Source organism: Schistocerca cancellata, chromosome 5 (genome assembly GCF_023864275.1).
Source record: "Schistocerca cancellata isolate TAMUIC-IGC-003103 chromosome 5, iqSchCanc2.1, whole genome shotgun sequence".
Taxonomy (NCBI): Eukaryota; Metazoa; Arthropoda; class Insecta; order Orthoptera; family Acrididae; genus Schistocerca; species Schistocerca cancellata.
The window spans coordinates 94073908-94086760 of NC_064630.1; the positions used below are offsets into that span (position 1 = coordinate 94073908).

At 37.8% G+C, this 12853-nt stretch overlaps 1 protein-coding gene across 1 annotated transcript in view; it reads right to left on the reverse strand.

Moving 5' to 3' along the window:
* Positions 1 to 12853, reverse strand: part of LOC126187700 (RING finger and SPRY domain-containing protein 1-like) — a 143718-nt gene that overhangs the window by 17832 nt on the left and 113033 nt on the right. The window contains exons 8-9 of the mRNA XM_049928942.1: positions 10596 to 10810; positions 271 to 426 (exon numbers count right to left, since the gene is read on the reverse strand). Coding sequence (XP_049784899.1) covers positions 271 to 426; positions 10596 to 10810 — 371 coding nt within the window. The remainder of the gene's footprint in view (positions 1 to 270; positions 427 to 10595; positions 10811 to 12853) is intronic.

Below are 12853 nucleotides of genomic sequence, written 5' to 3' on the forward strand. Positions count from 1 at the left end.
GCCGCTTAAAATATTATAGGTGGTCTTCTTCTTCTTCTACCACCACCACCACCACCACCACCACCACCACCACCACAACCAATTTATAGCCTAACTATATACATATACATACACCCAGCAACCTCAAAGCTACTGGATTTGCCATTTCTTTCAATCCACTGCTGACTTGCATGCTAACTTCTTTTCTCTTTATTTGGACATTTTGAAAAAGAATCATAACTGAAATAAATTATTTACTTTCTATATAACACCATTAATGGCTTAATATACCTGGGCAGGACAACCTTGTCTGCAGGATCAAGAGTGGCATGCGTGTTAAAGCTCTGAAAGTTGCGATCCTTTGGTGGGAAGCGGTATGGAGTTGCACCAAAATTGAAACGGCATTGCTGGAATGACATGAAACTTGCTGCTGCAAAAAATCCTGACCTGTAAACATACAAATATATAAGGTCTACTGAAAAACAAAATGACTATGAGCAATATCTGATCACGCTGATAAATTGTAGCAACACTAGTTTATTGAGTACCACAGCACAGCATGTTAAGGCCCTTGACAATCAGTAAAATTTTCAATGGGAATAAATCAAAGTAAATGGATCCCTCACCTCTTAATTACCAAGATCTATGAAAAACTAGTACAGGTGTAAAGACTTAAAAGTGTAGAGAATCTGCTGATTGGCAGCAAGCAAAAAATTAATACCTTAAACATCATCTTATCATATAAAGGAAAAAAAGGAGGAGGTAACATTAATATGACAATGAAAATTCCTGGGTGGATATAAACAATGGAATGAGTAAAGGTAACATACTTTTAGCTGTGTGATGTGTCTTTTTTTGGATGTGTTCAAAAGAAAACACAAAGGTATGTATGTTGCTCATTCAAATACGCAAAAACCCAATGCTGTGGAAAAAGGCGGATAGTGTCCTAAGCAATCCACCATTGTCAGAAAACTTTGATTTTTAAATTGGACCCAATAACATATAACATATCCCTGTGCCAAAACTATCCAAGCTTTTGCATGTTATGATATGTAATTTTACTGGACTAGTTCTCAAGCAAAATGTACCTTCTTGCAGAAGCACTGATCTAACTAAATCAAATGTTTCTCATCAAAAGGGAAGTAAATGGCAGCAAGGACAAGATGCAGCACTGATGGCTACAATAACGGACAATTTTCAATAACTCTCAGAGATAGAGGACACTGGTTTTGACACCCTGTTGTACTGTTAGACTGAAAATATTTGATTAAAAAAAACAACATGTGTCACATAATTGAAGAAATTGACCATAAAGATAAAGGGACTGTAATCTTGGAAGTGACAGACTATCTGTGTTTCTTTAACCCTTTCAGATCCTCTGGCTACAATTGTGTACATTCAGTTGCAATAGAAGTATTTTTTCCCAATTGGAACCTGAGGTACACATCTGCGAATGTTCAACCTCTTCATCATGTGCAAATGCTGCCAACTGTGGAGCATTATCATGAAAATATCAAAAGGCAATGTGGCAGTGGGCAGCTGCTCGTAACCACCAGGATACGTTGTTTGCTGTATTCCACTGTATAAATGAAAATTGTCATTGTTCTTTTGCATGGTAATTGTTGAATGATCATTTTACTATTTATTACAATAGACAATATTTTGTAATTATTTATTTTAGTCAATAAAATGAAACAACGTTTACAAAGTATGTTTTGAGAATGGTTACATATTTTTGTTTAAGTCTTGCATTAAAATCATAAAAAAATTACGTAAGGGCAGTCCCATATAAAGAAAAATTTTCCTTTCTTTAGAAAAAATTCAGGTCTGAAAGGGTCAATGACCAATATCTGGGCTCCACTGAACTGCACAGCATATGTTGAGTAACTGGTCATTTCATTAACGGTAACTGGTGCCTGAAAGCTTTAGCTCTTGAGGCATACGGTTTCCCAGAAAAGCATACAGCTCTAATATTAGTCAGGCTTTAGACAAAGTGGTTTTAGTACGGAACATAAAAAACAAAGCTGTAAGCATCATAACTGACACTGCCAGCAAAGGGATGGTCACCATAGAGCTTATTCAAAGTGGCAGACCAGGTGTCTTCTTTAGCCCTCACTATAAAAAGTAACTTAGGGAACAGTATCACCTTAGTGTTCAGGTGTTCACAACCTCACACTTGAGGAATGGCAAATTTTGAACAAATGTGTACTGGAGCCATTTGAATTGCTAACACGTAACATTTTAAAACTATATTTCTCTTTCAAAAGCTATCCCAGAACTCTGACAGCTATTCCTAACCCTATTCAAAGGAAAGGGAGCTACCTTAACAGCACAAAAGTTGCAGAAATATCTGCACCACTCACTAACAAATACATTAGGATTAATAGAAACAAACTGAGTAAATGCAGTTACTACTGTACCCGACCTAAGATTGATAATGTTATCATTTATGAATCCCACTCATTCAAAAAATGCTGTTGTAAGCCTCATTCCAGAGCACACACACAACAGGTACCTCAGGATCTACTCATTCGCCCACCAATGACACTAGGCACGACTAAAATTTCCAATCAAATGCGAGGGCTTCTTTCAATGAAGAAATTTCCAATAAAAACCCAATGAAAAGCAGCCATGATAGTACTGACCTGGACATCCAACAATATTTGGAAGAACTATACCTACAACGCATGAAGAATCCTACACAGTGCTGGATGAAAAATGAGAATTGTTACCCAGGTCTAGCTGTCATGGCAGAACAGTATCCCGCAATACCTGCAGCTTCTGCTCCCAGTGAGAGAATATTTTCTGTAACAAGACTATTTATAAACAATGAAGCAGCCTAAAGGGCCAAATGGTTAATAAAATCATATTTCTAAACAAAAATCAATGATAATGCGGTAAGGGGGAGTAAAAATGCATTCAGATAATTTTTTTCTTTCTACAATAAGTAAATGTATGTAAGTAGTTTCTGGGTATAGCAGGTTATATTTCTCTTTTCATCTTCTGAGAATTCTTCTTCTTCTACTACTACTACTACTACTACTACTACCACTACTACTACTACTACTACTAGTACTACTACAGTAAAAATTAATGAAGTTAGTGCATTTGATACCAATGTAGAAAGGACAATTTCAAATCCTCCCTTACATGTACGTACGACAAACGATTTTGACTGCTGCGGCTCAACGCCTTGTTGTACAGTATTTCTGCGCAGTCACTCTGAGAGCACAGCATCACTGACAACTTCTCAAGAGTAGCCACGAAATTGTTGAGAAATTGCCTTAGCGTTAAACATTTCTCAAGTATGATCATAGTTAACCACTTCCTTGCTATCTAATACAGACTCTTGCATATCTAGCAATTGCAAAGTGACTATTCTGCCATGTTGTGTACGTCACAAATTAATACATTTCTTGACGAATGATGAAGTGGTTCCCGGGGCACAATGGGCATTGCCAGAGACACTTTCCACTCTTGCGGAGAAGGGACGGGGTAGTACTTTATAGAGTGGAGCTAGAAAGATTATTAACAAAGCCAATGAGTGTTGTAAGGAGGAGATAAAAGAAGTAAGAGTTGCTCCAACCTCTCTCTCAGCTGATGAGCCAAAAAGTACACATACAAGACCAAGTTTCGGCTCTGTGAAATGAATTTGGGATTTTTGCAAAGGTAATCCTGGGAAATAACCAGAAACTCCTGACAAAGTGAGATAACTTTCAATTCAAATGTGTTTTGAAACAGAGCTTTGAAAGACTTTTACTCAAAAAAGGCAGAAGGAATAGCAAATATTCCTTCATAATTTTTGAAATCATATAGGAATGTGGCAACCAATCAATCATTCAAGTTGGTGTGTAGAATATGTGGGACTGGAGACATACACCATCAGACTTCCAAGAAAAATATAATCTAACCAATCCTGAAGAAAGCAAGGGCAGATAAGTGCGAGAACTATTACACAATCAGCTTAATGGTTCAGGCCTCCAAGTTGCTGACAATAATAGTATGCAAAAGAAATTTGAGGATATGTTGGAAGATAAGCAGTCTGGCTTTCCAAAATCAAAGAGCATCAATCAGAGAGGCAGTTCTGACATTGCAATTGATAACGTAAGCAAGACTTTGGGGAGGGGGGAAATCAAGATACATTCATATTTGTCGGCCTGGAAAAAGTGACTGACAATGTTAATTGATGCAAGATGTTCAAAATTCTGAGAAAAATCTGAGTAAGTTATAAGGAAAGATATAAAGAGATTAGAGACAAGAATGTACTGCTTGGATTACAAAGAGTACAAGATACGATTGTAGTCTTTAACCCCTACTGCTCAATTTATACTTTGAAGAAGCAATGATGAAAAGAAAAGAAGGGACCAACAGGGGAATTAAATTTTGCAGAGGAAGCTCATCAATGATATGTTTCGCTGATGTCATTGCTGTTCTCAGTGAAAATGAACAAGAGTTACGGCACATCTCAGCTCATTCGACCAGTGAGTCACACCAGTTTCCTTCTGAAAAGGAAATCTTAACATCACATCATCCCCATTATTCACTGGATGTGTCTCCTTCTGACTAATTCCTCTTACCACAACTGAAAATACTGTACAAGAGCTCAAGAGCAGACTCAACTGATGATCTAGAATGCCATCACTATTTAACAAAGAAAATTTCGGAAGGATATGAAAGTAAATGAACACTTATGTCGAACAATGAATCTCATCAAATGGATCTTTTTGAAGCTGACTGCAGAATGATTTTCTGCCATCAACATACATTCTGTGTAAGGATCATGAATAAGAGGGAAATTATGGCGAGTACAAAGGCATACAGACAGTCGTTTTTCCCTTGTTCTGTCTGCATGTGGGACAGGAAAGGATGATTAGTAGTGCTACAAGTTACACCCCACCCCCCCCCCCTCCCCAGCATGCATGACACAGTGGCTTGTGGAGTATGTATATTAGATATAGCTCTTATATTTGATTCAGTATTTGGAAGACTGATTCTGAAACTGCCTCAACCTGGGAACTTTTTGAATACATTTTTTATGAAGAGGCTACATATAAAATAGAATCCTTTGAAATGTGGGAAACAACTGGCAGACATGTAGAGGGGAGTGATGGATGGGAGGGGGGTATGTTGTTACCAGCAAATCTAGCACACTGTAATCACATTTCAATTCATGAACAATGAATAACAACAAAAGAGGGATCTAAATATTTTATGAGTTACTGAATTAGCACTTTTCACAAGATGCTTGAAGTGCAGACGACTAATATCTCAATCTTCCACTGCCGATGGCACAGGAGAGTACTCTTACCATTCCTTCATTTATTGTCCTCTCACAATACGTATGAAATCTGTACCTGAAGAATCTATTCCACGGATCTACTCATTGTTTATGAATTAAATTTGAAAGAGGACTCATCACGTATTTGTCTGCTGCCATTAAAATTAAAATTTATTTATTAGATTTTGCAAGATTTTTCAATAATATACTTTAATGATAATAATAATAATATTTTATTATTATTGTTAGTAAGTGGCAATCTGGAATTGGAATAAGGAAATCAGATGTCAAGAAACAGCAATCAAGAGAGCAATTTCAAAAAGAGCCTTTAGGATTTCATGTGCAGACCCCACAACCATATGAAAATCATTAAATGCAACGTGAAACTTATAGAGGATGCTGAGACTACACATGAGCCCATAACCCCACTATTCAAGACATTCCTTACTGGGATTTGCATCAATAGCTTACTGATAGGTGGAGGCGATCATGGTGTCATTTTTTACATACTAAAGTCAAGCATGTTATTTACTGTCATGTGACAATTCCCATCCTGAAGTGAGAGTTAAACGACCAAGATTTAGGACAGTTTCAGAAAATGAACTGTTTGAAGCTGACTGCCAAACGATTCTACTGCAGCCAACATACATTGTACATAAGGGCCACAAAGATAAACTATGAGTAATTAAGGCTCATACGGAGGCATATAGACAGTCGTTTCTCCCTTGCTCCATCTGTGAGTGGAACAAAACAGGAAATGACAAGTAATGGTACAGGGCTTGGGGAGTATCTATGTAGATGTAGATATCACTTCTGGATCTGAAGTTTTAGTACCATTTTAGTTGTAAAATTAACAATACATGTTTTCTGATAAAGCACATCATACAGTGGAGCTTTTACAGCAACAATAATTCCACTTACTGTTTGCAATTAATAACAACATTTGCATCACACCTAACACATAAAAGTAAAATTCCCAGAGTTTAGGTATCCTATTAATGTCCCTTTAAAACAGGAAACAATAGGTGAGGACGTAAATTTGAAGATTAATGTTTGTCAAAAACATTATAACTTTCCCGTATTTTTTTATTTTTATTTATTTATTTATTTATTTAGTTTAAAACAATGGAAAATCCAGGATGGAAGGGAAGGGAAGTTGCTACTCACCATATAGCAGAGATGCTGAGTAACGGATACGTACAACAAAGAGATTGTCAAACAAGTAAGCTTTCCATCAAATAGGTCTTCATTGCACTTAGACCAGCACGCACACATGCATGTGTGCGCACGCACGCACACACACACACACACACACACACACACACACACACACACACACACACGTGCGCGCGCGCACGCGCACGCGCACGCACACACACGAAGACACAAACACAATCTCTGGCTGCCGAAGCCTTTTTGGCTGAAAGCTTATTTGTTTGACAGTCTTTTTGTTGTGCCCGTCTGTGACTCAACATCTCCACTATATGGTGAGTAGCAATCTATCCTTTTCATAACATTCTCAATAGTTAATGTATTCAGGTAATAAGAAATGTCACCAAAATTTGTGAAACCATGAAATTTTATTTAAGATGTTCCATACTACAATTTACCATTCATTCTTTAACTGTAAAAAAAAATTTCTTTCATTTAAGAGCAAAATGTAAACTAATCCTCATAGGAATACCATTTTGGAACATTGTATCTATAAACAGGGTGTATACATGGACAAGAAGAAAAAATCCCGGATTTTTCCCCATTTTCCAGTTAAATATACACTTTTTCTGTGTTGCCTGACAGTGTACTTTCCCTCAGAGCTGTCAATTTATCAATCCTTTCAATGGTAATGGTTTTATACACTGGCACAGAACTTCCCAGCACTTTAGGAAATGAAACATGGCGAAAAAACAATGTGTTTTGGAAAGATGTTTGATGCGCAGCAACATCCGCACCGTGTAATTCCTTATTACAGAAGTATAAATACAAGTTCCACCAAATACAGCATTAGTATCTGAACTACTGAAATAAAGACTGTGACATGCTTTTGTCAGCCAATCACAGCTCATGATGTCATGCAATCTTGCCAGCCAATGACAGTACATATTCAGAGCATATGGGACGTGATGTAGTCAGCCAACAGCAACGTCACTGTTAAACAGCACAAACACACAAATCGGGAAAGTTAATGATTTAAATTAATATACATATAGTACGCAAACAGCCTTGGCGCAGTGGTAACACCGGTTCCCGTCAGTTCACGCAAGTTAAGCGCTGTCGGGCTGGGCCAGCACTTAGATGGGTGACCATCCGGTCTGCCTAGTGCTGTTGGCAAGCAGGGTGCACTCAGCCCTTGTGAGGCAAACTGAGGAGCTACTTGATTGAGAAGTAGCGGCTCCGGTCTCATAAACTGACATATGGTCAGGAGAGTGGTGTGCTGACTGCATGCCCCTCCATATCCACATCCAGTGACGCCTCTAGGCTGAGGATGACATGGCGGTTGGTCAGTACTGCTGGGCCTTCATGGCCTGTCTGGATGGAGTTCAGTTTTTATTTTTTTTACATATAGTATTGCTACAAGTAAAGCTAAGCTTTCACAAATAATACTAGTCCTCTTCTACATGTGTACCCTTCAAAGACATCAAAAGAAAGTTTGCCAGTAAAATTTTAAATAATGACATAAATGGCTGGTCTTCAGGGTCCAAAATTTTTGTAAATGGTGGTCCTGAAGTATTAAGTTCTGAATGAGAGTCAAACGCTCAGCGATTTAAGAAATTCACCACATATTCTCACATGAAACATAATTCATCTTGCATAAAATTAAATTTACTTTGAAAGTAACGCTTCTCAAACTACCATTTACAATATTTTCCCGCAACGTAGAAATAGGTTCATTTGAGTTTTGCCAAAGAGTGTCAGGAAGCAAGCATTACTGCACATGTGCAGTTACAATGACTGTGGAAGCCTGTTCTTGATATTTGCTCTGCTCATATGGTTTTTGTAACCTGTCTGTCTGAAATTTCGTGTGTACTGGAGCATCACATGCCTCTGTGCAGCTCAGCAGCATGTTGTTCAGAGGGGACAAATGGAGTTATTGTAATTACACATTTTAATTACAAAACTAGACTCTACAGCTTAAAGTACACAAACATTTTGCTCTATGGTGACTAACATGGATTTTTTTTATTCGTACTTTGCAATACTGTTATCTAACATTTCCACACAGCACTGCAAAAAATAGTAAGAAGGAATACAAAACTCTTACTAAAATAAAAAAGCAGTTCCTTGTACACTCCAAAACTAAGGACAATAAGTTTCTCATGACTTTTTCAAATGGTATAAAAAATTAACAAGGTTATCTGTGAAGCCAAGAAATCGTATAACTGGCAGTTTACATTCTACTCCAGGAATAAATATAAAGCCTCATGGGGAGTTACAATGATAAAAACACTAAGTTGCCAGTCTTTAATTTACCAAAGAATGGCGTACTTTAAATTTAAGTCATAAACAACACAAATTATGAAATACCATCAAGCCTAGAGGAGGTACAAGACAAGTTATGAAACATGTCTTGTGATCAAAAAATATTGTTTCTCACGGAAAGCAGATTTGTAAAATTCTGCTTATGCTGTCAGTATATTTGAAACAAAACTCAATGTGGTTTGCACTCAAGTCGATGCACATGCTGTGCAGCAATACTGAGCCACGCTTTCTCTATAGCCGTCGATAACTATGAAAATGTTGCCGGTGCAGGATTTTGTGCACAAACTGACCTCTCAATTATGTCCCATAAATGTTTGATGGGATTCATGTCAAGTGATATGGATGGCCATATCGTTCACTGGAATTGTACAGAATGTTCTTCAAACCAATCACGAACAATTGTGGCTTGGTGACATCTTTCTTTGGGACCATGAAGTTCATGAATGGCTGCAAATGGTCTCCAAATAGCTGAACGTAACCATTTCCAGTCAACAATTGGTTCAGTTAGAAAAGAGGACCCAGTCCATTCCATGTAAACACAGCCCACACCATTATGGAGCCACCATCAGCTTGCACAGTGCCCTGTTGACATCTTGGGTCCATGGCTTTATGGGGTCTGTGCCATACTAGAGCCCTACCATCAGCTCCTATCTGCTGAAACTGGGACTCATCCGACCAGGCCACAATTTTCCATTCATTTATAGTCCAACCAACATGGTCATGAGCCCAGGAGACTCACTGCAGCTGATGTGTTGTTAGCAAAGGCTGCCATAGCCCATGCCCATTAATGCCAAATTTTGCTGCACTGTCTAACAGTTACATTCATTGTATGTCCCACATGATTTCTGCCGTTATTTCACACAGTGTAGCTTGTCTGTTAGCACTGCAATCTCTACGCAAACACCGCTGTTCTCAGTCATTAAGTGAAGGCCGTTGGCCACTGAATTGTCTGTGATGAGAGATAATACCTGAAATTTGGTATTATCGGCATACTCTTGACACTGTGGATCTCAGAATACTGAATTCCCCATCGAATTCCGAAATGGAATGCCCCATGCATCTAACTCCAACTACCATCCTGCATTCAAAGTATGTTAATTCTCGTCATGCAGCTATATTCACATCAGAGACTTTTTCACATGAATCATCTGATTACAAATGGCAGCTCCACCAATGAACTGCCCTTTTGTACCTCACTCATGCCATGCTACCACCATCTGTACATGTGATTAACACTATCCCATGACTTTTTTCACCTTAGTGTAATGTGCGGTAAAAAGAGAATGACACTTCACTGGCTAAAGCTCTACACTTTCATTTCTAATAGCTTTTCAGTGCATACTTGTATACTGGGAAATCAGAAATCAAAACATCATAATTGAGTTACCATACTGATTCCAATGCAAAACAAAGATAGAAACAACTTTTGTTTGGCCGGTGGTAAAAAAAAAAAAAGCTCCTAAATTTTGTTTCAGAATCAATTATACCTTTATTTCACAACAAGAGAGGCAAGGGGCTGGGCTTAACAGTATTACTCAAGCATAGGCAGGGAGGTTCTAGAACACTAGGTCAAAGGAAACAAGATGCAGGGTGAAGCAAGCAATAATCAGCAATGAAATGATGGCAACAGACAAGAAACACAATGTTGGATGTTACAAGTGGCAATGAGGGCATCAGGGATGTGTGACGTATATCAAGGAATAGATAAAATGTAGATCAAAGTAACAAGAGTAAAAATAATGCAGAAATGAACAGTTCCAGGTCTCTTTCTCTAATGTACTACTCAGCAATTTCCACTTATCTTACTATATTCAAACTGAAGTGTGTTATCAACTGAAGAGGAATGACAGAGCTCTATTACCTTGCAATGCCAAACACATCAGTACAGGGTGCGAGGGCCTCCCCATTGAGGTAGAAGATGGCCTCGGGCACAGTCAAATCAAGAAGGCACCCCAAGATGTCACCTGCTTTCCAAGCTGACTGGCCTTGAGCTCGATTGTGGGCATCGTGCCATATAAGTCGTCGACATCCATCATATGCGACAGAAAAAGCATCGTCTCCAATTCCGTAACCTTCCTGAAAGTGCATAATAGAACGATTGAGCTCTTGACATAATACTACTATGTTGTGAGCAACATGAAAAGATCTTGGCTACTTTTAGCTCATGCAGAATATAATTCTGCCTGAAACATTATTCATAATTTGGGGGTCACGTTTTAAATTCACACAGTTGATTCAAATCAGGACATAGAAACTGTACTAGGGAAACTACGCATTTTACCTCATCCAATCAACATTCAGCGGTGTAAACTGCACTACATGCAGTTTTTCTTATTTTTTTATTTTATTTTATATTTTTATTTTCATATTATGTCAGAGAACTTGCAAAATTATAAGAAATGAGAGAACAAAACTCCCAACACCAAAAACAAGAAAAACTTCAAAAAGTCACTGCATATGAATATCACTATGCTAACATTATACCTAAAACAAGGATCCATATTACTAAACAGCTAACCTTATTCATTGTTCATTGTGCACAGTGCCAGCTGCAGGTTGCCTATCTGATGGCTTACAGGGGGCAACAAAAATGTGATTTTTAAAATTCCATACAATTACTGAGCGAATTTAAAAATTTCATATGCTGTCGTAATCTACTCATTAAGAGCTATAATCTTACGTCAAATGTTTAATACATTAGGATAAGTACCCTATATTACAGTTACAAATTGCATAAATGTCATGAGGCAGTATAACTCAACGCACACAAATTTCCCAAGCTATATTCGCCTACTATTTGAGAATGAAAGCACTTAGTAGCTTCCAAGAAATTTTAAAAATAATATCAAATCTTTTCTAAAGTTTTCTTGTGTACATGCCTCACACCAAATGCTTAACACATTAACTCATCATTCTTAAAGTGATAAGAAGTTCAAAGATGTTTTATATTTGGGAGTTCATTTCCTTACACAACTGGATGTTTACCGCTAGATCACTGATTATATCATCATGGTGAAATTTGAGAAGAAGTAGGTAGGTAGGCATGTTGAAAAATGGAAAGTTTTGTGGTTTTTGGACAGAAACCTCTGTCAAAAATATTTGCTCCCCCCCCCTTTTGCTGTCAAACACACACACACACACACACACATACACACACACACACACACACACACACACACACACATGTACATCATATATCCACTGTTGTCTATTCATGCTGCCACCAAACTTCAAAATAGTATGGTTTAAGAAAAAAGGAAAAATCATCGACGACCCATTTCTGCTCACATCTGGTGCACTGAGTCTCCTCACTTGAAGTACTAGATTGCTTTTTGTTTGTCCTTAAGTCAATTAATTTCTTTTCATGCCATTATTTCTGCACTCTTATCAGAACAAGGAGACACTGTATTAGAAAAAATCTATTTTATATTCTTTGTGCATTCCATTTGTTGTTGATTGGTATGTAGATTTTCTTGATTATTTGTCATCTTCTTCTTCTTCTTCTTCTTCTTCTTCTTCTTCTTCTTCTTCATCAGTCCGGAGACTGATGCAGCTCTCCATGCTACTCTATCCTGTGCAAGCTTCTTCATTTCCAAGTAACTACTGCACCCTACATCCTTCTGAATCTGCTTAATGTATTCATCTCTTGGTCTCCCTGTACGATTTTTACCCTCCACGCTGCTAACCAACCCCTTCTTTTAGTCAGGCTGTGCCACAAATTCCTATTCTCCCCAATTCTATTCAGTACCTCCTCATTAGTTATGTCATCTACCCATCTAATCTTCAACATTCTTCTGTGGCACCACATTTCGAAAGCTTCTATTCTCTTCTTGTCTAAACTATTTATTGTCCACGTTTCATATCCATACATGGCTACACTCCACACAAATACGTTGAGAAAAGATCTCCTGACACAAATCTGTACCTGATGTTAACAAATTTATCTTCTTCAGAAACGCTTTCCTTGCCATTGCCAGTCTACATTTTATGTCCTTTCTACTTTGACCATCAGTTATTTTGCTCCCCAAATAGCAAAACTCCTTTAGTACTTTAAGTGTCTCATTTCTTAATCTAATTCCTTTAGCATCACCTGATTTAGTTAGACTACATTCCATTATC